This window comes from Sminthopsis crassicaudata, chromosome 1, assembly GCF_048593235.1.
Source record: "Sminthopsis crassicaudata isolate SCR6 chromosome 1, ASM4859323v1, whole genome shotgun sequence".
Lineage (NCBI taxonomy): Eukaryota > Metazoa > Chordata > Mammalia > Dasyuromorphia > Dasyuridae > Sminthopsis > Sminthopsis crassicaudata.
The window spans coordinates 698,825,512-698,851,704 of NC_133617.1; the positions used below are offsets into that span (position 1 = coordinate 698,825,512).

At 36.9% G+C, this 26,193-nt stretch overlaps 1 protein-coding gene across 8 annotated transcripts in view; it reads right to left on the reverse strand.

The window, feature by feature from the left end:
* CHCHD6 (coiled-coil-helix-coiled-coil-helix domain containing 6) overlaps window positions 1-19,973 on the reverse strand; it is a 339,494-nt gene extending 319,521 nt beyond the window's left edge. For 6 of the 8 annotated variants that reach the window (XR_012484954.1, XR_012484952.1, XR_012484953.1 and 3 more), the window contains exon 1: window positions 19,735-19,973. Coding sequence is in view for 4 of the 8 variants with exons in the window: in XM_074283786.1 (XP_074139887.1) it covers window positions 19,735-19,818 (84 nt within the window). In the remaining 4 variants the exon portion in view is untranslated. The remainder of the gene's footprint in view (window positions 1-19,734) is intronic. The other 2 variants (XR_012484955.1, XM_074283787.1) reach the window with 2 other exon arrangements.
* Between the last annotated feature and the right edge of the window lie 6,220 nt (window positions 19,974-26,193).

Sequence of the window (26,193 nt, forward strand, 5' to 3'; positions counted from 1 at the left end):
CAAAGGAGAACTAGAGATCATTATTGATCACAAAATAGAAAATTTTGTTTACATCAAATTAAAAAGCTTTTGTACAAACAAAACTAATGCAAACAAGATTAGAAGGGAAGTAACAAATTGGGAAAACATTTTTATAGTTAAAGGTTCTGATAAAGGCCTCATCTCCAAAATATACAGAGAATAGATTCTAATTTATAAGAAATCAATTCATTCTCCAATTGATAAATGGTCAAAGGATATGAACAGACAATTTTCATTCGATGAAACTGAAACTATTTCCACTCATATAAAAGAGTGTTCCAAATCACTGTTGATCAGAGAAATGCAAATTAAGACAACTCTGAGATACCACTACACACCTGTCAGATTGGCTAAGATGACAGGATATTGGAGAGGATGTGGGAAAACTGGTACATTCATGCATTGTTGGTGGAGTTGTGAAAGAATCCAACCATTCTGGAGAGCAATCTGGAATTATGCCCAAAAAGTTATCAAAATGTGCATACCCTTTGACCCAGCAGTGCTACTACTGGGCTTATATCCCAAGGAAATACTAAAGAAGGGAAAGGGACCTGTATGTGCCAAAATGTTTGTGGCAGCCCTTTTTGTAGTGGCTAGAAACTGGACAATGAATGGATGCCCATCAATTGGAGAATGGTTAGGTAAATTATGGTATATGAATGTTATGGAATATTATTGTTCTTTAAGAAATGACCAGCAGGATGAACACAGAGAGGCTTGGAGAGACTTACATCAACTGATGCTGAGTGAAATGAGCAGAACTAGGAGATCATTATACACTTCAACAAAAATACTGTATGAAGATATATTCTGATGGACGTGGATATCTTCAACATAGAGAAAATCTAATCTAGTTCCAATGGATCAATGATGGACAGAATCAGCTACACCCAGAGAAGGAACACTGGGAAATGAGTGTAAACTATTTGCAGTTTTTGTTTTTTCCCCCAGATTATTTTTGCCTTCCGAATCCAATTCTTCTTTTGCAACAACAACAAAATTCTGTTCTGCACATATATATTGTATCTAGGATATACTATAATATATTTAATATGTATGGGAATTCCTGCCATCTAGGGGAGGGGGTGGAGGGAAGGAGGGGAAAATTCGGAACAGAAGGGAGTACAAGGGATAATATTGTAAAAAATTATCTATGCATATGTACTGCCAAAAAATGTTATAATTATAAAATTAATAAAAAAGAAAAAAAATAAAGCACGTAACATAAAATGGAGATAGTTTCTTGAAGAATCATCTTTTTATGTTCTGCTATATGTATGAAAATACTCTCTTATTTTGGTGTTTTAGATCAAAATAAAAAAGCCAACAAGTATTTATTTAGTGCTTATCATGTGTCAGGCATTGTGGTAAGTGCAGGGAATACCTGCCCTCGAGGGTCTTATATTCTAAAACAACTTAAAATTCTAAGAACATGTATGTATTTAAATAATATTTTCCAAGTGAATACAAGGATGTATACTAGCAGATGGGAGAATCTGTAAAAGTTTTCTGCCAAAGGTAGTGCTTGAAGGAAATGAGTTTCCAAGAGTTAGAGGTAAGAAAGGAGTAGGCGATAACATAGTTTATGTACAGATTAAGTAGGCCAATATGACTAGATTGCAGAGTACAAGAAGAGAAATGTGAAGAAGGCTAGAAAGGTAGGAAGATGTCAAGCAACTTAAAGCTTTAAATGGTAAGGAGAGAAGTTTATATCTTAGTTTAGAGGGAATAAAAAGAAAAAGACCAAAAAAAAGGTTTTATTGTAGAAAACCTGAGCTAAGGCTGAAAGAGTTAAGGATCCTAATAAGCAGAGGTGAGGAGAAGAGATGCATTTTGATACTAGAGGGCAGCCTATGCAAAAGAAAGGAGGCAAGAGATGGAATTCTATGTTTGAGGAAGAACTAGTAGACTAATCAAACTAGAAACCAGAGTACTGAAAAGAATGTATTAAGAAGAAGTAAATATTTAAAGGACTCAGGAGTTTAAAAACTCTTCCTTCTCTGAAAAAGCTAAATGATGCTGGATAAAGTTACATAAAAAAGATGAAGATATCTACAATAAAAGTGTATTACCTACTCTCCTACTTTTCTGATGAAACATGGATTATCTCCTGTGAACTCCAACTCCCCTCCTATAACCCTAAAAATCTCTCTGCATTACCCTTACCCTCTTCTTTCCTTAGTCAACCCCTTCTATTTTTGGAGCTTTAACTGTTGGGAAGTTTCTTCCTAACATTGGGCCTAAATCTATCTCTTTGCAGCATTTTCCCATTGCTCCAGAACCTCTCCATTGGTGCAAAACTAAACAAATCCAGTTCCTTCTCCAATCCAGTGTCCTTCAAATTTCTGAAGACAGTTTTCATGTCCTCACTCCCCTTTCCCTGTCTTCTGTTCTCCAGTTCCATCAACCAATACTTATACACCATGCACTTGAAGCTCTTCACTGACTGATCTTATCCCTATCATTCTCAAAATGTTTCAAGGGTTCCCTCTCACCTCCAAGATAAAAGACAAACATTGCCCCAACATTTGAGGTTCTCCACACTCCTACCTACATTTCTAGCTTATTTCATATTCATTCCCTTCATGTAGTTTATATTTCAGCCAAATGGCCTACAAGCTGTTTCCCAGCTTTAACACTCCATTTCTGATCCCTATGCATTCACAAAGGAATTCTCATCTTTGGAACAAACTCTCTCCTCTTAGCACATTGGAACCTCTAGTTTCTCTTTAGACTCAGCTCAGGTAATATATCATGCATTAAATCTTTCCTGATCACCTGCAGTTCTTAATGTTTTCTCTCTCCCCAAATGATCTTGGATTCACTAATCTGTTTACAAATTGTATTCCCCAAATGAAATGTAAGCTCTGGCAAAACAAGGAGTACCTTGTTTTGTCTTTATCCCCCTAGCATCTAATAAATGCTCCTCATATAGCAGGCATTAAATGATTCTTGTTCAATTGAGTCTTGAGTTTGGACACTCAATGCCAACATACAAGAAGCTACAGGAGGAAGACACAAAGGTCCAGAGAAAGAGCCCTGCTCACAAAAGGTATAAGGAGTAAAGCCATTAGGAGCAAGCTCAAAGAGCAGTCAATAGTCTTGGTTATGTTGTTTTGCCTTACAGAAACTGTTTTCCTATCCCGAATCTGCTTTATTTTGAGCTTCCCTCTACTCTGGATAGTAACAGCACTAAAATCACAAGTTTTTGCCTGTAATGAATCTACTGAACTATGCTGCCTGGTAAATAAAGGGTTAAGTAAAACATTGGCAGATTCCCTGTTGGCAACAAGAGAAATTTGCAATATTTTTTAATGTTGCTACAAAATAGAGCAAGTAATATTTTTAATCAACAAATATATATACATACACTGTAGTCGTGTGAGACTAAACACCATCTGGGAAATGGCATTCACACCAACATAACCAGAGTGGAGGTCTGCAAATCTAGATTCAAACCTTGAAATTTAAAATAGCCCCAGGCATCCTAGACTCCATCCATGGTCTCAAATTCTATGGGGGATAATGGTGTGGAAGAAAAAAAGCAACTCAAAAAAACAGAAAGAACAACCAAGTCACAATCGTTAGTTCTGGTTCCAATTCTGCCATTAAGTAGCTATATGACCAATTCTGCTACTAAGTAGTTCTGTATGACCTGGGACAACAAAATTCTTTCTGGACTTCAGTTTTCACCTCTGTAAAACTGAAGGGAGACCTTAACCAGGGATAGATTTCAAGGAGTCTCTGAATTCCTTTTTCTTTGTATTTGGATAACTATCTCAATATACTGGTTTCCTTTGTTATCCTAATTCATTTTATTTTATGCATTCAAAAACATTCTGAAAAATCCATTGACTACCAAAAGGTAGGTCAATGACACTCAAAAAAGTTAAGAAGTCTTAGACTAAACGGTCTTCAAAATCTCTTCCAATCTGGAACTCTTATATTATACAATTCTAAGGTTGAGTTTTTAGTTCATATGAGCATCCAGCCTGAAGAAATACAAGAAAAGTCTAAAATAGAATCCTACAAGCAGTGATATCAGTGGCCAGAAAATGACATAGAAAACCACATATCAATGTGACCTATGTGCTATTGTATTTTTATTCATTTTTAGAAATACTTCCAAATTACATTTTAATCTTATTGAGGCTGTTCCTGGGAGTGGCTGATGTCCACAGAAGTGTATTTGCCCTTAAGTACATTCTATAGTTGAATCTACTTATGCTCTCAAGAAACTAGCAAAGTAGAAATTTCTAGAGAATAAATCCTGTGCCTTTTCACTGTCCCACACTGCACATAAAACACAATAAGCATTCAAACATTCTTTAGAAATGAGCAAGTTAAAGGACGACAGTGGAATTCCAATTCTTTATGACACAGGGAAAGCCAGAGTCTCACAAAGTAAAACAAAGAGAAAATAATAAACCCAGTATGCCTTGGAAGAATGGTTTTCCTGGTAGAAGGTGACAAAAGTGCAACCACTCTTCACTGACATTCCAAAGAATACTGGGGTAGATCACCACTACTGGAATGAGCCAGACCCAATCACCCAACCTCTAATTCATTACATATTATATACCAAGTTCTGGCCTAAGCACTATGGCAGATGTAAGAGATATGCAAAAGACTATTCAAATATTAGCTACAGCAATAAAAGAGGAAAAAGAAATTTAAGGAATTAGAATATGCAATGAGAAAACAAAACAATCATTCTGCAGAATATGATAACATACACAGAGAGTACTAGAAAATCAGCTAAAAAACTAGTTTAAATAACTAACAACTTTAGCAAATTTGCAAGATGTAAACAAACCCATATAAATCATTATCAACAAAGCCCAGCAGCAAGAGATGGAAAGAGAAATTTCTTTTCAAATAACTGTAGTTTGAACAGCTAGGTGATGCAGTAAAAACAGCACTAAAAGAACCTGAGTTCAAATGCAGTATCAGACACTTACCAGCTATGTAACCCTGGGCAAGTCGCTTAACCCTAACTGTCTTAAAACAAAATAAAAAATAAAAAAATGACTGTGGACAATATAAAATACTTGAAGGTCTACCTGACAAGGCAAACCCAGGACTATAAAACTTTTATAAATATAATACAAATATTTTTAATATTTATCACAAAAAATAATTATATATATATATATTTATAAATATAAAATTAGAGTCAAATAATTAGAAAAATATTAATTGCTCCTGAGTAGGCCAAGCTGATATAACAAATATGATAATTTTACTTAAGACCATTATTAGATTAAGATGGACAGTTTTGACTATACCAAATTAAGAGTTTGAACAAAGAAAACATACAACCAAGATTAATTATAGCAGGTATCTCTAATAAAGATCTAATTTCTCAAATATATAGAGAACTGAGTTATATTTATAAAAATAATTGATGTGTGACTGATAAGTGGTCAATTTGATAAGTGATCGAAAAATATGAACACATAGTTTTCAGTTGAAGACATTAAAGCTACTTATAATCATATGAAAAATACTGAAAATGACTGTTGATTAGAGAAATACAAAGTAAAACAACTCTGAGGTGCCACCTCACACTATCAGACTGGATAATATGACAGAAAAGGAAAATGGTAAATGTTGAAGATGATGTGGGAAAATCGGGACAATAATGCAGGATTGGTGAAGTTGTGAAGTGATCCAAGCATTCTGAAAGCAATCTGGAACTTTGCCCAAAGGCCTATAAAACTGTACATACTATTTGACCCAGCAAATATCACTACTAGGTTTGCATCCCAAAGAGATTTTTTAAAAAAGAATAGGAAAGGAAAAAAGGAGAAAGAACCTATCTGTACAAAAATACTTAGTTTTGTTTTTCATAGCAACAAAAAATTAGAAATTAAAGGGATGCCCATCAACTGGGAAAATGTTGGCATATACTTATAATGGCATATTACTGTTCTATAAGAAAAGAAGAGCACGATGATGTCAGAAGAACTGGAAAAATTTAGATGAACTAATTAATGCAAAGAGAAATGAGCAGAACCAGAAGACTGTACATAGTAACAAAAACACTGTCATGATGATCAATTATGAATGACTTAGCTATCATCAGCAATATAATGGTCCAAAATAGTTACAAAGGAGTCAAGATGAAAAATGCATTCACCTCCAGAGAAAGAACTGATGAAACCTAAATGGAGACTGTAACCTAGCTTTACTTTGTGCTTCTTTTTTGGTGTTTTGGATTTTTTTTCCTCTTGGGTCTGTCTTTTTTTTTTTTTAATAACATGATTAATATGATAATATATTTTTTGCATGATTAAAAATATATAACCTATAAAAAATAGTTTATTGTCTCAGGGAGAGTCAAGGGTGAAAGGAGCAAAAAGAAAGTTTGAAAGTAAATTTTTTTCTTTTTTAAAAATTTCTTTATTGTTTTATTTTTCCGGTTATACATGTATATTGACTTTTTAAATACACACTTCTTTATGAATCATTTTGGGAGAGAAAAATTAGAACAAAAGAGAAAAACCATAGGAGAGAAAAAAACAGAAAAAAGAAGTGAAAAAGAAGAAGGTGAACAATCACTTTTTCTTAAGCAAGATACTGTAGAGAAAAGTACTGCTTAAGATCCAGATGACCCAGGTTATGGTCTTAGTTCTGTCACCAAGTAGCTGTGTAACTTTGAACAAGTCACTACAAGGAAGATATTCCCAAGAAGAGAACAGGTACAAGTCAATTTTACACACCCTAATCAAACATCCGTTATGCTTCACAACAGGAAAAAAGCTTAGTTTATTGGAGAGAGAGCTGGTCTCAAAACCAAAATGCCCCAAGTTCACATCCCATCTCTGGTGAATCCTGGCCACATGATACACCTCTTAGTGCTCCTAGGTCAACAGGTCAGTTTCCCTTGGGCCAGGGAATGTCCTCTATGGCAATGAAATCCCAGGTCTGGTCCCTATCCCATATCCTACCATAAATAAGGGCTGTGCCAGGGGCTGAAGATAAAAAGATGAAAAATGATTTAATCTCTGACCAACAGGAACTTTATAATCTATCTCTTTTTATATCTCCAGTTTGGGGCACATGGCAGATGCTTAATAAATCCTGAATGAATAATGAAGGAATAAGGCAAATATATGAACATAATACCAAACAGAGAAAATAAGAAAAGCAAAGGAAAGATGCAGATCAAAAAATATGAGGGAGGAGATCGTTTTCAACTGTTACTAAGAGAGTAAGGCTTCACAGTGAAATTGGTATGTGAAATAAATCTTGGAAGAAGAGGATTTTAACAGGTGATGATGAAGAGAACTAGGCGAAGGCACATAGTTGAGAAAGGGCTAAAGGAAATGGGGGAAGAAAGGTGATAGGCCAAGACCCAGGGTCATAGTCTTCCAAGGAAATATCTCTTTAACACTCTTGGTTAACAGCAGCAAAACCCAAATTTGTAATCAGCCGAAATGGAGAAGGCAGATACAGTGTGATGGTACATTCCACATTATCTCTGAACTTACTAGACCAGCATGGGAAAGGGTCAAGAGAATTCCATCTCTCACTGTAACAGTTGTTATGGCCTATTAGTCTCACTCTGCTAGAGTCCATCACGACCTCTTTTTATCCTGGTCACAAATTAGGAAAGAAGACGAAGAAACCAAGGGCATGGCAAGCCACCACAAAAACATGAAATGCACAAAGACACAAGCACAGGAGTAATGGGCTCTGCAGAGGCTTGCACCTGCTGGCCTTGTATCTATAGATAAGTTACTAAAACTTTCAGAGTTTCTAAGTCATCTGAATAATGCAAATAATATATGAGAGGGAAATGTTTTGTAAACTACAAAGCACTAGATAAATTTGTGCTATTATTATTATTGCCCTGCTCAGGAATTTGAATGGCTATTCTCTGCCTCTTTTACTTGAGGTTCATCAGTCTGGCCTCGGTCTACGCCAGCTATTGTTGCCTTATTAATCATGCCGTCCTCTGAGAACCAAAAAAGGCCCTGCTGATTTGGAACTATGCCAGTCTCCTTCAAGCATTTATCTTGCACTGTTATTTAACAAAATTTCAAGGGGGTCCGGGTAAGAGTGTGTTTTTTCTCTGCTTCTTTGCATTGTTCTCAGGCATAGGCCAGGGATAAACTGAAGACCTGAAGGAAGTTGATAACCAACCAACCAACCATATATAGCTAACTCCTGAGAATGGCTATTCAGTTCTTTCCTTTTAAAGGAGAAAGGGGACTCTGGAGAAAGCACAACCTGCAGTATATCTTGATCAGCAGTGAGGAAGTGATTAGACTTACCCAGCCCTGCTACTAATTAGCTGTGTGATCCTGAGTCAGTTACTTGACTTTTCTAGGTCTAGGTTTCCACATCTGAAAACAAGATGGATCAGGCGATCTCTCAAGTCACTTCCAGATCGAATACTTAATCTATAATGTTTTGTCAGCAGCAAACACACACAGCTAGCTTGCATTTGACCTCTTAAATTAAGGTCCTATGAGGAGGCAAAATCTCTCAAAAAAAGGTAAAGTCTCCAAGGATTTACCACTTTTAGTAATACCTGCTTTTCAACATTGTCAAGAAGGCTAAGGGGCAAAATTGAGAACATACAAATGACTTTGTTAACAGATGTATCTCAATGAGTAGAAAAAAGAAAGGAGGGAGGGGGAAAGAGTGTTAGAAATAAAAGTGATATCCAGAAAAGAATTTTTTGAAAATATACAAACCTACCCTTCCAATCTTACTCTATGTTATTCTTCTTAATGAATTCCATTACAGCCTAGTCAAATAGGCTTATTTGGTACTTCAAGTCTTTTCCTATTCCTGACCATCTTCCATTAAGCCATTACAGTGATTTGACTAAATTTTGATCAGGTCCAATCATTACTCCTTTATTCAATAAACTCTAGCTGTTTTATGTCTGAAGGTTCAAATTCAAAATGCTGTTTGCTATTCAAAGTCCTTCACAACCTGGTCCCTCCTGCCTTTCCAGCCTTCTTACATCTTACTTCACCAGTCCTCTTTAATCCAGTGACAACAGCCTTATGGCTACCAACAAGAGTTTCATCTCTTAGTTCTGGAGTTTCTGCTGTCACCCATGTCTGGAAAGCTGTTCCTTTTCATTTTTATCTCTCTACTAGCTCCCCTGGCTTCCTTTAAGTCTCAACTAAAACCCCATCTTCCACATGGGAAACCTTCCCCAACCCCTCTTAATTCCATGCCTTCCCTCCATTAATTATTTCCTATTTATACTATAGTTTGCTTTGTACATATTTATTTCCAAATAAATTGCCCAAATATAATTAAGTTCCTTAAGGGCAGTCTTTTGCCTCTTTTTGTACCCCCCAATGCTTGACTTAGTGCCTAGCACAAAGCAGGTACTTAATAAGTGTTTTTTGATTGACTGACTTTTCCATAATCCATGCTTGGAATTCACTTCCTCTTTAACTTTGTTTCTTAGAATCCTCTTGTTTTCAAGGCCTTTCTTAACCTTTGTCAGTCAATACCACCACCAGTACCCTTTAAATTATCTTATATTTGTTTTGTGTGTCCCTGTACATGAATAAACAGGTAAGCACAGATTCTGCACTTGGGATGCTGGCACACCTTGGCTGAAAGTTTTATCATCCTCCCCTCCTCTTTGATGCTTTGAGGAAATCTAAGCATATTGTGTTTTATGGTTTCTTTATGACTTATCTATCAATATAGTAACTATCAGAAGAGAAAATGAAATTAATCTAATACATTAGGAAAACTTCATTTCATTGGATCCTCACTGGGATTCTGGGAAGTAGGTGCTGTTATTATCCCTATTTTTACAGAGGAGGAAACTGAGACATACAGGTTATATAACCTACCCAAGACCACCCAGTTATTATAAGGTATTTAGGACAGGATTTGAATTCAGGTCCTCCTGACTTCAGGTCAGTGCTCTAATCACTGTGCCTCATTTAATCATTTAATTCTCAAAGCAACAAGTTACACAATGATAGTACAACAATGAAATCAGTATTACAAGTGTTGCTACCTTTACCTTTGTTACGCCACAGTCTCCTTGAGCTGTTCTACCTCAGTTTCCCTGCACTAGTTTCACTGAGTTTCCCTGAATTGTTCTATCTCAAGTTTCCTTAACTGTTCTGCCTCAGTCCCTTAAGTCATAAAACCCCGCTGGTTCATTAAGACTGAGGACCATTAGCTCTAAGGTTATAAATTGTCAATGGGAGATGAGGAGCAGATCAGACTTTCTGGCTCCTAGCTCCTTCCGCCCTCAAGAATTTATGACATTGTCCCTCTAAAATATTCCAAAAGATAAGACTATCTCGGATACTTCACTGACATCTTTACTTCTATTTATTCGAACTTCCTAATTCTAACTTTTAGTAAGAATTTATTGCTTTCCCCATCCTGACAAAAACCAAATGTGTTCTAACTTTTCCTGCTCTTCTTCTTTTCTTTGTTTGAAAAGCTATAAAAGAGTTTATCATTCCCCCATTCATGACTGGATACTTTGAGACGAGAGTCCTGTCCAGTCAATTAAACTCTCCAATTAATAAAATATTAAAAACTCTCTAATCTCTATCTTGCCTCAGTTTCTCCGGCATTACACCTTACCTATGAAGAAACGGAAGCCTCCAAGTTTAAATGACTTGTCCAAAGTAAGGTATTAAGTAAATGTACTGTAATTCAGGCCTTTTCTAACTATAATGACTGCCCCACACTTTTCCTTTCCCTTTTAAATAATCCTTGCCCAAACTCCTCATTTATATGGAAAAGGAAATTGTCACAAGCACTACAGTAAGAATGTTAAGAATGCTAACTCTTAGAATGAGCTAGAGATAAACACTAAGAAATAAAAAATGGGGGTCTGGAGGAGAGGGCTTTGCAAGCTAGTTAGAAGATCAAGAAGATCAAATGTGAAAAGATTCCTGCTAACTCAATTCTTAGTTTGCTTCTGTTTACTCCACCAAAGAGAATGATCTTTTGACTGGGAAGACTCAAACAAAAATGGAATTTACCATCACTACATAGGAAAATGAAATCCACGATAAGTGAGTGGAGATAAGAAAGCAGCTATCTGCCATCAATGAGTTCAAATTACTAAGGCCAGTACTAACCCCATAAGATGTGTCAAACATATATAACATTCCTCAGGGTGATCTGAATCAGATTAAAATACAATTGGGAAACATTTCACAAAATAAGTAACAATCTAAGAAAACACAAGTAATATTAATATGGGGTGTTCTAAATCAATATGTGTCTGCAAAATTTTTATGTGAATTGCATGAACTATTAGAAGAACTAAGCAGGTCTGGCCACTGAAGTACTGTTAACAACCTTTGAAACGAATGAAGAATGAAAGAGAACTTTCTTGACAATGACAAAGCATGATCCTCATATGCAATAATGTAAAACAGTCTTCAAACTATAAAGCGGTAAACTTGACTTCAATTGATAAAATTCAAGAACATATTATTAAAAATTTGGCTTATGAACATTTGGAAAGGGAAGTAGTGAACATTTGGAGCCACCATAGCTTCATCTAACTAACCTTATCTTCTCCTTTAATAAGGTTAATGATAGCCTGGTAGATTTGGGCAATGCCAAAGACTTACTATGCTTGGTTTTCAAAAGCATTTAACAAAGTCTCTCAAGCTATCTTTGTGGACAAGATGGAGAAATGTGAAGTGGACAATAGGATGGTGAAGGAATTTGGAACACGGTTTAAAGACTGGATCCAAAAAGTATCCATAGTTCAACCAATGTGGCACAGTAGTCAACAAAATGATTTTGGATTCAAATCCTGGTTCTGCCACATGTGAGATTTTGGGCATTCCCCTAACCTCTCTGGGCCTCAATTTTGTCTTCTATAAATGAAGAGGATCTCTAAATCCTTTCAACTCTAGATTTATAACAATATGTCAACTTGAAAATTTGTAGCAGAGTGTTCCAGGAATCTGTTCTTAGTCCTGTGTTCTTTAAAATCTTTATCAACAAAATGGATGAAGGCAGAAATGATACACTAATCAAATTTATAGTTAACACAAACCTAGAACAATGGGATAAATCTAATGATATTAAGAATAATGTAATATCCTACACTTGAATTTTTTTAAATCAACCAAATAACTGAATTTTTAAAGATTGGAGATATAATTTAAAAACAGCTAACATCTAGATAAAAATTTTGTAACTTATAAATCAATAATGGGATGCACTATGCCATTTGAATCTCACAATAATGCTCAGAGGTAAGTACAAGTATTACCATCATCTTTTTAGAGATGAGGAAACTGAGGTTTCAAAAGATTCAGAGATTTGCCCAAATAGCCCAGGAGGGTTAGCACTGGAAGATTTTCCTAACTCCAGCCCTAGTACACTGTGTACTTTACCAGGATGTCTCTCAGAGGGATCGAGAAATGGACAATAATTTGCATGAAAAAGATGTGAGGTTGTGTAAAAATGTTTGTGGCAGTCCTTTTTGTAGTGGCAAGTAACTGGAAACTGAGTGGATGCCCATCAGGTGGAGAATGGCTGAATAAGTTATGGTATCTGAATGTTATGGAATATTATTGTTCTATAAGGAATGATCAGCAGGATGATTTCAGAAAGGCCTAGAGAAACTTACATGAACTGATGCTAAGTGAGCAGAATCACTGTACACAACAACAATTATATGATGATCAATTCTGGATGTGACTCTTTCCAACAATGAGATGATTCAGACCAGTTCCAATGATCTTGTGATGAAGAGAGGACTGTGGGAACTGAATGTGGATCACTACATAGCATTTTCACTGTTTTTATTGTTGTTTGCTTCCATTTTATTTTCTTTCTCAATTTTTTTCCTTTTTTATTTGATTTTTTTGTGCAGCTCTCTAGGGGAGAAGGGTGGGGAACTTGGAACTCCAGATTTTGCAAGAGTTATCCATGCATATCTTTTGAAAATTAAAAAGCTTTAATAAAAAAAATAATTTTAAAAAAAATGTGAGGTTCTATGGACTACAAGCTAAATGTAGAACAGCTGCATGACAAGCAACCAGGCCAGGCCAGTGAATGAGGGAGGTAAAAATTCTTCTGCACTCTGCTCTAGTTAAGCAACATAAAAACTACATTCAGTTCTGGGAACCCTATTTCAATAAGAACATTAACAAGCAAGATCTCATTCAAAAGACAGCAACTGGAATAATGAGAAGACTTGCAATCAGTGGTTGAAGGAAAGAGGGACTTTTAGCCTGGGGAGAGAAGACTTACACAGAATGATTGCTATCTTGAAACATCTGATAGTTGCCTCATGCCAGAGATCTGTCTTGTGTTGCTCAGCCCAGAGGGCAGAACCAGAAAGAAGGGTAAAAGTTGCAGAGAAGTGACTCCCTAGCTCTATAATGAAAAACTTCCTAATAACTAGAGCTGTCCAAAGGACTGCCTAGGACTCTTCCCTTGGAGATTTTATAACTCCCATGAGTCCAATTACTATATGCAGATGACTCCCAGATTTATAGATCCAGCCTTAGTCTTTCTCTCAAAAGTCTAGTCCCACATGTCTACCTGGATTTATGTTTCAAATTCAACATGTCCAAAACATAGACCATTATCTGACCTCCTCCAAACTTCCATATAACAGCAGACCCTAACTCAATCACACAGGTTCACAATCTCTAATTTATCTTTAACTTCTTCCTTTCACCAACTAACTATTCAATGGCCAATTCATTTGTGTTGCTTTTTTCTCAATATTTTATTTTCCCAAATATTTTTACAAACTATCTTGTAAAAATAGTTTTCAACATTTATTTTTGTAAGATTTTGTGTTATAAATCTTTTCTCCCTTCCTTCCTACTCCTCAAGACAGAAATCTAATATAGTTTATGCATGTATTATTTTAAACATTTCCATATTTGTCACATTGTACAAGAAAAATCAGAAAAGCAAATAAAAGGTGAAAATACTCTGCTTCAGTCCACATTCAGTCTCCATCATTCTCTCTCTGGTTGTGGATGACACTTTCTATCCCAAGTCTATAAGAATTGTCTTGTATCATTTTATTTTTGAAAAGACCTTAATTCATCACAGTTGATCATTAATCTTGTTGCTGCTGTGTACAATATTCTCTTGGTTGTGAGTGAGCACAATTCACTCAGCATCAGTTTATGTAAGTCTTTCCTGGCTTTTCTGAAATCAGCCTGCTCACTATTTTTTAAAGAACAGTAATATTCAATATATACTTCAATGGTCAATTCTTAAGAATTCTACCCCTCAAACAGATCCCCTTTTCTACACTAACTTAGCTACTACCCTTATTCATGTACTAATAACTTCTGAGGAACACATTCACTGGCTGTCCCCACGCTTGAAACACTTTACCTCCTTATCTCTGCCCCTACCTTCACAGCTTCCCTCAAGTACCAGTTTAAAAAATTCTGTCTTCTGTAAGAATTATTTCCCAATTTCATTAAGTTCTAAGGTTTTCTTTCTATGGATTGTCTCCAATTTATCATATATATAGAATGGACATAGATCTTGTTACATAATTGTTTGTATTTTATTTTCATTAGACTGAGTTTCTTGGGAGCAGGAACTATCTCCCAAGAACTGTATCCCAAGAACTTAGCATGGTGTCTTAAGAAACATTTAACTTACTGACTAAATTAATGTGTCCTATCTAGGCTCTTAGCTTTCGGTCTCTCCCCTCTCCAAACCATAACCAAAATACCACTAAAGTACTTCTGAAATAAGTCTGACAATGCCATCTGCACCACTTCTAACAGCATCAGTAGCATTTCCCTACTGCTTCTAAGATAAAGCCCAAATTCCCCTCTCTACTTGGTAAAGCAAGCCCCTCACAATCTGGCTACATGGACATATACAGGTTTACTGCACCAGGACTCCCTTTCCACCCCCTGGGATCTGGCCAGACTGGCTCTCTTGCCATTCCCCCAACTTTGCATTCTTTCTTGTTCCTCTGATTTTGCACATACTGCCTTCCCCTCCTTTTGGAATCCTGGGCCGGGCCTTTTCTGATCCGCTGAGGTGTAAGAACTCTCTCTGTGCTCTCCATATTGGGCATTGTGCTGAAAGAAGATGTCTTCAAATGAAGGGTAGGTGGCCATTAGTCTTATGGTTAATATCGCTAGATCTCAGATTTTCTCCTTGGTGAAAATAAAGGGGTTGGCCTAGGAAAAGAGTTCTTAATCTTAAATCTGTCAACTTCTTTGTTTTTACAAAATATTCAGATAATTATGCTTCAGTAATTGGCTTCCTTTTTCAACTTTAAATATTTGTATACTTTAAAAAAGGATTGTAAGGAGTCCAAAGGTTTTACTAGACTGCAAAGGTTACGAACTCCTAGCCTAAAAAGTTCTCTAAATCCCTATTGAGCTACACAGAACTGCTGAAAATTTTATAGGACCTTAAAATCTTCAAAACTTTGTACACATTCTCTCATTTGAAACCTCAAACAAACTTGCAAAGTAGGAATTACAATTATCTCCATTCTGCAAATTAGAAAACTGGGGCTGAGAAGATAAATGCCTTGTCACAGATATCATTTCAGGTAGAAGCCCAACCCAGATCTTACTGACACCAATCACTGCTCTGCCCACGACCCCACACTACTCCTCAGTGAATCCTGAGAGGGCAGATAGCAGATTGACACAAGGATACAGAAGAACTCAGTTCCTCTCAGTGCTTCAGGAAATTCTGTGGGCTCAGAGCCTTACCCCAAAATCACTGAGCCAGTTGGGGGACAGAAACTTCTGGTCCCAGGCTCTTCCCTCTTGTAGCTCCTATCTTCTCCCTCTCCCTTCTATGCCCAGATCCTCTCATTTAGAGTCAGGAGGCCTAGGTTCAAAGCCTAACTCTGCTGCTGATGGTAAAGAACTGGAACGAAGGATGTGCCCTTCAGTGGAGGAATGGCAGAATAATTCAGAGTATATGAAGGTGATGGAGACAACTGTGTTCTTAAAAAAAAAAAAAAAAAAATGGGAGGGATGGTTTTGGAGAAATCTAAAAAGATTTGTGTAATTTATGCAAAGCACTTTTCAAACTTTAAAGCACTATATTAAATGCTAACTACATAGTTATCTCTATGGGCTCCACATTCATGGTTTTGTTTATCTACAAATTGGCCTTTGATAATTAAATGGGAATTTTTGGAGATCTGAGATATATTAGGGAAAATCACAGAAGACTTGCGCATGTAAAGAAAACTTAAAAAAAAAAAAAAACCCTTTAGTAAGCCCCAAGTGCATAAATATTGTATGGGACCAATCTACCTTATAATTTACTTCCATAGTTGAAATTCTATTAAAAGTTTTAGTGCACTAAAGAATTAGGTCCATGCATTCTTTGGGAAGACCCCCTCTTTGCTTCCCTGCCAGCTAAGTCCTGTGCCCTTTCTCCCCAGGGATCACTGTGTCTAGGGCTTTTCTTGGAAAGAACTGTGAGGCAGTCACTGCAGCTGCTCAAGAAGCTGCAAAGCAGAAGATATTAATTTCTCCTGAGCAGAAAACATTAACTTTCTTAGTGGGGCAGTATGTTGTTTTACTTACTTTGTATTAAATAAACATGATTATAACTATTAAAAATAAATGTTTGGTGTGGGGCCTAGATGGGCAGCGAGGTGACACGCAGGAAGAGGGCCAGGCTCAGAGTCAGCCAGACTCCTCTTTCTGAGTCCCAAAGAGGCCTCAGATACTTCCTAGCTTGTGACCTGGGAAAGTCACACATCCCTGTGCTTCTTCCTCTGTAAAAAGAGCTGGAAAAGGAAGTGGCAAACTACTCAGGTCCCTTTGCCAAAAGTTGGACACGCCTGAAAACTGATTGAATGACAAATGGAGCTGAGAGTTATTAAGGTTTTTCATGTTCATAGGGGTCCTGTGCCCCCATGCCAATGTCAGGGGACAACTATTATTACTGTTGTTCTATGAACTGGTGCAAAGTAAACTTAACCAGAACAATTGATACAACAACATAATAAAAACAAACAACTTACAAAGACCCAAGCACACCATTCAATGCAAAGACAAAGCAGTTGCCAAAAACTTATGACGAAGCATGCTACCCACCTTCTGACAGAGAGGTGATGCACTCAGAATGCAGACTGAGACGTAATTTTTTGGACATAGCCAAGGGAGATGTGCTTTGCTTAACTATGTATATTTGTTACAAAGGTTTTGTTTTATGCTCCCAACTCCTCTTAAAAAGAGTCATAAGATTCAGGTATGGGTTGAGACAGATAGTTTTTTAACATGGTCAACAGGAAAATTAGTGTTACATGACTAAACATAGCTGTTTAAAAAAAAAAAAAGTCTTGTTTTATGCTACTTACCTCCTGATATGAAGTGATAGCCTGATGAAATATATTTATATCTATCTATATGCATATATACAGATTCCCATGTTGGCTATATATAATATATATATATATATATATATATATATATATATATATATATATATATATATATATATATATATATATATATATATATATATATATGTATGTGTGTGTGTAGTGTTGTTCAGTTGTTTTAATCATGTCCAACTTTTTATGACCCCATTTGGGGTTTTCTTGGCAAAGATACTAGAGTGGTTCGCCATTTCTCTCTCCAGCTCCTTTTATAGATGAAGAAACTGAGGCAGTTAAATGACTTTCCTAGTCACACAGCAAATTCTGAATTGAACTCAGGAAGATGAGAGTTTTTTATTATTATTATTATTAGATGAAAGACAAGATTCTTTGCCTCAATTGCTACCTAGTCTTAATCCCTGGATGAGGGCCATCTCCAGTCTTCCTGATCTATTTCTCCTCACTGAAGCCAGATGACTCTGGGAGGGAGAAGTGAGGCTGGCGACCTTGCACAGCCCTCCCGCACTTAAATCCAATTCACTTGCATGTCATGGCATCACCTTCCTGATATTAGGGTCCTCTTCAAGAACAAAAGACACATAAAACATATATGTTTTCATATGTATGTGTACATACATACATAGAGCCTGTTTCTTATACATATGCATGTATGGGTATATGTGTATATATAAATAAAACGTTATGTTTGGCCTCAGTTTCCATATCTGAGGGTGCATATACACCTATATATAGGCTTGTTCTTTATATATATATGTGTGTGTGTGTGTGTGTGTGTGTGTATAGATATATATTTAGATATACATGAAGCATATATGTTTCCATATCTGTGTCTATACACACACACAGATATATACTTTGGTTCCTCATATACATGTGTATGTGTATTGTGTATACATATATGAAGCATATATATGGCCTCAGTTTCCATATCTCTGTGTGCATAGACACGTATAGATATAAAATATATATATACCCTCAGTTTCCATATATACACATATATCCTCTGGTTCCTCATAGATATGTGTATATGTATGTATGTGTATAGAGACAGATATACATGAAGCACATATATGGCCTCAGTTTCCATATCTGTGTGTGCATGTGCACACATATAATCTGGCTCCTCACATTTATGTGTGTATGTATATGGGTATAGATATATCTATATCTATATATAGACATGAAGCATATACATGGCCTCAGTTTCCATATCTGTGTGCATATACACCCATATGTAGTCTGTTTCCTCATATATTTATGCATATGTGTAGAGAAATATGTAGATATTTAAATATATCTACATATTTAAATATATATATATATATATATGGTCTTAATTTCCATATCTGTGAATATATATATATATATATATATGTATATATATGTATACACACACACAGCGCATTTCTTCATACTTGTGTGTATACATGTATAGTTATATAGATATATTTAAACATATACATGGCCTCAGTTTCCATATCTGTGTGCATATACACCCATATGTAGTCTGTTTCCTCATATATTTATGCATATGTGTAGAGAAATATGTAGATATATTTAAATATATATATGGTTTTAATTTCCATATATATATATATATGTATATATATATACACACACACACACACACACACAGCGCATTTCTTCATACTTGTGTGTACACATATATAGATAGATTTATTTAAACATATACATGGCCTCAGTTTGCCTATCTCTGTGTGCATACACCCCCCCACACACACATATGTCCTGTTTTTTTGTCCACATATGTTTGTGTATATAAACATACACATACACACACGTGGGGCCTGGCTTTCCTCTTGTGTGGTTATCCATACATTCATACATATACGCGTGACCATGATGGGGAGGGGCTGCTTTGCTTGACTACACACCGTCTTTAACAGGTTTTTTTTATTTTTTTTCTTATTTTTTTTTTCTGGCCTCCTCAATTTGGGGAGGGCGGGTGAGGAAAGGGAGAGAATGTGATCTGAAAATAAAATATTAAAAAACAAAACAGGTTTAATTTATTTTTTTCTTTTTCACCGATGGGGAGGGGGTGCAGGAAGAGAACGGAGGTCGGTTTTAGAAATGGGCTCTCTCAGTCAGAGCACAGTTGGAGGGCCTGGGAGCCCATCAGGACCAGCGCCCTCCCCCCCAACCCCCCAGGCAGTGTGACCTTGGACAAGTCCCTTCCCACCTCTAAGCCTCAGTTTCCTCGCCGGTCAGATGGGAGAGGGCCGGGGTACAGACTCTCCCAGAGTCTGCCCGCGGATTCCCCGCCCCTCCCGTTCCCCCTTCTCAGCCCCCTCCCCCTTCCCCGCCCCCTCCTCTCCGGCGCGGCCTGTCCCCGCACTCACCCGGATACCCTGTAGCACCCGCACCCGCTCCTCCTCGTCCACCCCGAAAGACACCTTGCGGGGAGTGCTCTCGGTGCTCCCCATCCCCGCCCTCCCGGCAGACCCCGGGGAGGTTCTGGAGGCGAAAGCGAGCTAACGCGAACAAACTGTTTCTTCCACAGAACCCTAGAACCCGCTTCGGGACTCCCTGTTCCCTCAGTCTCCGCTGGGAGCTCCGCTAACAAGGCCTCGCCTTATTGGCTGCGGGCGGACGTACAGCCAATCGCAAACGCTTCCTTCGCAGGGCATGCTAGGAATTGTAGTCTCTTCCCTGCCCCCACCTTCCACTAGAGGCGCTGCTCCGCAGAGCCCCGCCCATTCAGGCGCCTGAATCCAAAACCCAGCCCCGAAAGGGGGCGAGAGCCTCCGCAGACTGTGGGGCGGCGTGAGAAAAAGAGGGTCCTGCGGCCTAGTGGACAGCGGCGCTTCCTCCTCCGGCTCTCCCTCTCAAACTCTTTTCTAAGCCCCGGCTAAATCTTGTCCCCCTGAAGGGCCAACCCCCAAGGGCCTGGATCCCGGTCTCTCAAACCCAGGGTTCAAGATCCCTTCGGGGCCGGGTGGCCCGGGGCGGGCACAGATCTAGAGCTGGCAGGACTTCCGGGCCGTCTCCTGCGCCCCGCCACCCCCTTTCACGTGGAGATTGTCCGAGGTAACTGAACATGTCTCCCCAACACTTGGGGCCTCCTTAGCTCCTGGCCCCTGGGGGTGCTTAATAAACGGTTATCGATTTCTTGGACAGTGACTCGTTTCAATAGATCGGTTTTTTTGGCTTTTTTGGGGGGGCTTTGCTTTGGTTTTTGCCAAGAGGCTGGAAAAGCACCAACTCGGCCTGCTCAGCATGTGAATTTAAATCTAATATTATGAATTTTTAGTCAAGATTTCCATGTAAAACATACTTTCTATCACGTTGTGATGGGTGTGGACTTCTAATTCTGCTTTTTCTTTTTTTCTTGATTTGATTTTTCTTGTTTTTTTTTTTTTAACATCTCGTTTGTTTTTAATATATCCCTCCTCATTTCCCTGCCAAGCAAATAATCCGTTATAACAAAGATTTTAAAAGAAAGGGGGAAAAAAGCAGTTTAGGAAAATCAGCTGACACATCGCTGGTGTTTTAACAGTGAGATATTTAATATACATTAATATAATTATTAAATATTAATATAATTAAATAAAATAATATTTAATATACATTAATTTTAGTTTATTTTTTAATGCACATTGTTTATGAATTAGATTGGGAGAGAAAAAATCAGAGCAAACGGGAAAAACCATGGGAGAAGGAAAAAAAAACAAAATAGAAGTGGATTTAGCATGTGTTGATTTACAGTCAGTCTCCCTAGTTCTTTCTCTGGTTGCTTTTTCTGTCCAAAGCCTATTGGGATTCCTTTGGATCACTGAACTACTGAAGCCTCATAATTGATTATCACACATTCTTACTGTTACTGCGTACGGTGTATTCCTGGCTCTGCTTGTTTCCCTCAGCATCCGTTCTTGTAAATCTTTCCAGACCTCCCTATAATCAGCTTGTTCATCTTTTTTAATAGAACAATAATCCACTTCCTTCATGTATCACAACTTGTTCAGCCATTCCCCAATTGATGGGCATTTCCTCATTTTCCAGTTCTTTGCCACCACAAAAAAAGAGCCGCTACAAGCATTTGTGGGTCCTTTTCTGTCCTTTATTTCATATCCACATTAACCTACTTTTGCCATGGAGTTTGGGTAGTATTTTCCTTAAAACAAACTTGTAGGATACTATTGTGTTATAAGAAATAATGAACAAGATGGTTTCAGAAAAACCTGAGAAGACATGAACTAATGCAAAGTGAAGAGAGTAGAACCAGAAAAACATTGTACATAGAGAAATCTTGTAAGTGCTGCTGTTCTAGTGGAAGAGAATTGATGTGAGAATCCCCTCTTTGGTTGGAGACGCAGATCCGTTGTGAAAGAATTCACAAACCCGAAAAGTCTGAATGGCAAAAGGGATTTTATTGGCACTGAGAAGCGAGCTTTGCTAGGAAGACAGGCAAGGTCCTGTCAGAGAAATAACAAAGAGGGTCTTTTCACAGCGGGCAGGAGTCCTGGCAAAGAGAGAAACCTTGGCAAAGCTTAATCCTACCTCAGACTTTTGCAGAGATCTGGAGTTTAAAATGGTCATTTTATGAGAAGTCTGAGGCTTGCTTCCAGTTGAAAAGAGAGCCAATGTCCCCAGGCCTAGATACTTATCTTGGAGTTTCAAGCCTCTTAATAGGAATGTCTGGCCCAGATCTCCAACTGAATAAAATCATTTTGAAGGCTTTTTCCCAGAGCCTGGAATTTAAGAGGATCCTGGCTACCCCCAAAAAAATCAATGGAGGGTAATTTGACCAAGATTTCCAGTTGATGAAGTCACTTAACTTAGAAAAGGTTTGTCTGCTTCTTTCCAGACTTTTTGGAGGCTGAGGCCCTGAATCTCCCTTCTTTTACCCATCAAAGGGGACACAGTTTCAGAGTGATTATTTTATAGATTAAAGGGGACACATTTTCAGAGTTCACCCCGTCATTTCAATAATCACCAATGAAATATTTAGCTATTTAATCAGTGCAATTATCCAAGACAATTCTGGAGGACTAATGATGAAAAATGCTATAAACTTCCAGTGAGAGAACAGATAAATCTGAGTACAGATTAAAGTATGTTTTTTTTTCTTTTTCTTTTTCTTGCTTTTTTTCCAACATGGCTAATGTGGAAATTCATTTTGAATGATTTCACATGTATAATTGATATCATACTTCTTGCCTTCTGTTATGGTGAAATAAAGAAATCAATTTTCATCCAGACAAATGATTTATTTAGCAAAGCGTGTGATTACAGAAACAAATCGAGTCCAAGTTTTCAGTAACCAAGGACCAGTAACACACGGTTAATATATAATTTGGAAAGAGTAAAAAACAGAATTAGGGATTAAGAAACCTAGTTTCTTAGTGGTGGAAGGAATTGAGAGACACTAAAGTAAGAGGGAGAAGAGTAGTTTTGTGATATTTCTTACGTGATAATTGGGAAGTGGAATAATCTTGTGACTTTTCCAAAATCAGGTGACTTAAATGAAGTTGAGACTTAATTTCACCAAAATGACAGATAAAGGGCAAAATGAAGTTATCAATGCTATTTTTTTTTTAAATGAAGGAGGGGGGAAGAGAAGGAAAAGAGAATTTAGAACTGAAAATTAAAAAAAAAAATCATCAGGCATCAGGCAGCCCTCACTAATTGCCTTCACATGTTTCATATAGGACATTTACTTTGTGATGTTGTACTCCATGGCAAAGTTAGGACAACTCCTCAGTACTGCACCATCAACAGTGATAGGCTTAATTCTTCTAGAGTTTAGCCCTTTTTTATTGTACTTTATCCCTTCTAATTTTATTATTTTATCTAGATTCTATTAAATGCTTTGTTAAAAACTTAATAATCAACATCATTATAACTAAATTTATTTTGTAACTATATTTTGATTTTTAATGAATCTAATATTATGACTTTTTAGTCAAGATTTCCACATAAACCTCCAATGGAATTGTCCATTCATTCTCATTTATATTTTCTATCATGTTATAATTGGTGTGTACTTTCTTCTAATTCTGTTTTTTTCTTTTTAAAATTTTTTTAATTTATTTTTTCTTTTTATATCATATTTGTTTTTAATATATCCCCCCTCATTTCCTTGCCAAGCAAATAATTCATTATAATAAAGATTTTAAAAGAAAAGGGGGAAAAAGGCAATTTAGGAAAATCAACTAACACATCACTAGTATTTAGCAGCATATGGGCTATTTCATATCCATATTACCCTGCTTCTTCAATGAAAAGATAGAGGAACATTTTCGTGGGTGTTGCTCCTTTTGATTTGTATTATTTCAGAGAAAGCTTTCCAGATTTATGGCAAGTGTTAATTGCTTTATAGTGTTCCATTACACTAATGAAATGTGCTACAATTTATTCAATCATTCCTCTATTGTTCATGGTTTCGGTTGCTTCCAGGTTTTTTGCAATTACACATTTAACCATCAGGTGACATTGCCAGCTACTATTTTGTTCCAGTTCAACAGAAAGGATCAGATTCTGGGTTATTCTTTCTGAAGATGATGATATTACACCATGTTGAGTGGAAGTGCTAAGAAACATACCAAGTTTGCAGTGATTGTCACAGAATGGACAGCCTTTTGTCTCCAATTCCATCTCCCTCCAAGTAACAAATCTACTCTATTTCTAGGGAACATGAGTTATTGTAGATTGACCCAATTAGAATCAGTGTGTAAATCTCCACTGAATTCTAATCATGTGACCTTCATATGAAGCAGCTGGTCCTCACAGGGATGGATAAAACATGCTTATCTGTATACTTTATTTCTCTCTAACCACAGGAATAATAAAAATCTCAAGTTATACATAATACAATGTCTAACACAAGAGTCAGTTAAGAAGCATTTATTAAGCACCTGCTATGTTTCACGCATTGTGTTAAGTACTGCCAATTAGAGAAAAGAGGGTAAAAGCAGTCCTTGCTCTCAAGGAATTTATATTCTAGTAGAAGAGATAACATGCAAGCAACCATATACAAATAACTAGAAGATAAAATGAATTAGAATTTATCAATAGAAAGAAGGAACTGGCATTAAAGGAGATTGGAAAAATCTTTTTATAGAAGGTGGGATTTTAAAAATTATTTTTTATTAAAGCTTTTTATTTTCAAAACACATGCATGGATAATTTCTTAACATTGACCTTTACAAAACCTGGTGTTGCAAATTTTTTCCCTCCTTCTCTCCATCCCCTTCCCTAGATGGCAAGTAACCCAATATATGTTAAACATGTGCAATTCCAAAAGATGGGGAGGCCAGGATGCAAGGATAAGAAGCAAAAACATTCTAAACATGGGGAATAGCTGGTGAAAATCATAGGCTCAAGAGGCCAGTATGGCAGAATAAAAGAAGTTTAGTTGTGTCCTTTCCCACAACGCCTCCCCAAAAATCTAGAAAAGGAGCCAAAAATTAAGATATTAAGAAAAAGTAACAAGAAGTCATTTTTCTTCCCAGGTTGGTACAGAGACACAAATAAGTATTTGGGCATCAGTGAAAGGGCTGTACATCAAAGCAAAAAGAAATCCTATTTTCAAATGGAGGAACCTGACCTATTGGATACAGGAACAGAAGCCAAAGAAAAGCTCTGTGGATCACTACACAGTTCCAGGCCATAGATACAGAGAACATCTGAAGAGGGAACCTGGACTTAGGAGGTACAGAGATTATGCTGCTCTGTATTGAGTTAAGAGAAAATTAGCAAGCAAGAAGAAGCTATGGGACTCTGAAAACTATGGCAAAATAACCAGGGCAGAACTCCAAGACCAAAGATAAGCTTGCAGTAAGCTTGCAGAGCTATCAACCAGTAGAGTTTTCTAGCTGGCTGATAATGGCTGAGTCCAGCTGTAGGCAAATGGAGATCCAACCAGGACCCCAGATATGTTTTTTAAACCGCAACAGATAATGAACTTGTAGAGTTCAGACCAAGAGATCAGTGGTCAGACTTTGCCTCATCAACAACAGAGAGCTCCTCTAAGATCTTGGCAGGAAAACATCCAATAATCTAAGAAAGCGATAGTAGAATACAAGAAAACACAACCTTGACTCAGATAATTTCTTTTAGAATTGCCTGACTCTAATATAATGTCCAAAATCAGGAAATAGACTGGAAGAATAAGAAAATAAAAAAACAAACCCATTTTAAAGAGCTATTATGATATAAGGGACATTCAACACACAAATCTAGCAGGAGAAAATTACTCCCAAACATCAGTATGCTAATAAATGATTAAAAACTGCCTCCAAGGTGGTGGGTATGGATGGGTAGATATATGAATAATACACTTTTAAGATTAATTTACATTATTAAAATTTTCTCCATCACTTTGTTAAACCTAAACAATAAACAAAAAATCAAGCAAGCAAGCAAGCAAGTCCTGATTTATATTAATTGCTAATTTCTTAGATGTAAATGCACATACTGAAAATGTCACAATTAGCTCTCGAGCTAGTACAAGTTGGATCCAGTACTCTTCTACCCTAGAATTCTACAACCAAAGCTTCATATCAAAAAGCTTCAAAAATATATCTTGGGAACAAACTCAACTAGAATTCCTGGAAGGAATGAAGCAAGACATTTGTTAGAGTTAAAAATGGTTTCATAAATAGAATAAGTTTTAGAAGAAAAAAAGAAATGAGTTATATCAAAAGGTCAACAATTTCAAGGGAATTAATGGAAAAGGAAAAAAGGCAAATGAAGGTGGCCTAGCTATACCAGATCTAAAACTATATTATAAAGCCATTTGGTATTGTCTAAGAAATAGAGCAGTTGATCAGTGGAATAGGTTAGGTTCATAGAACAAA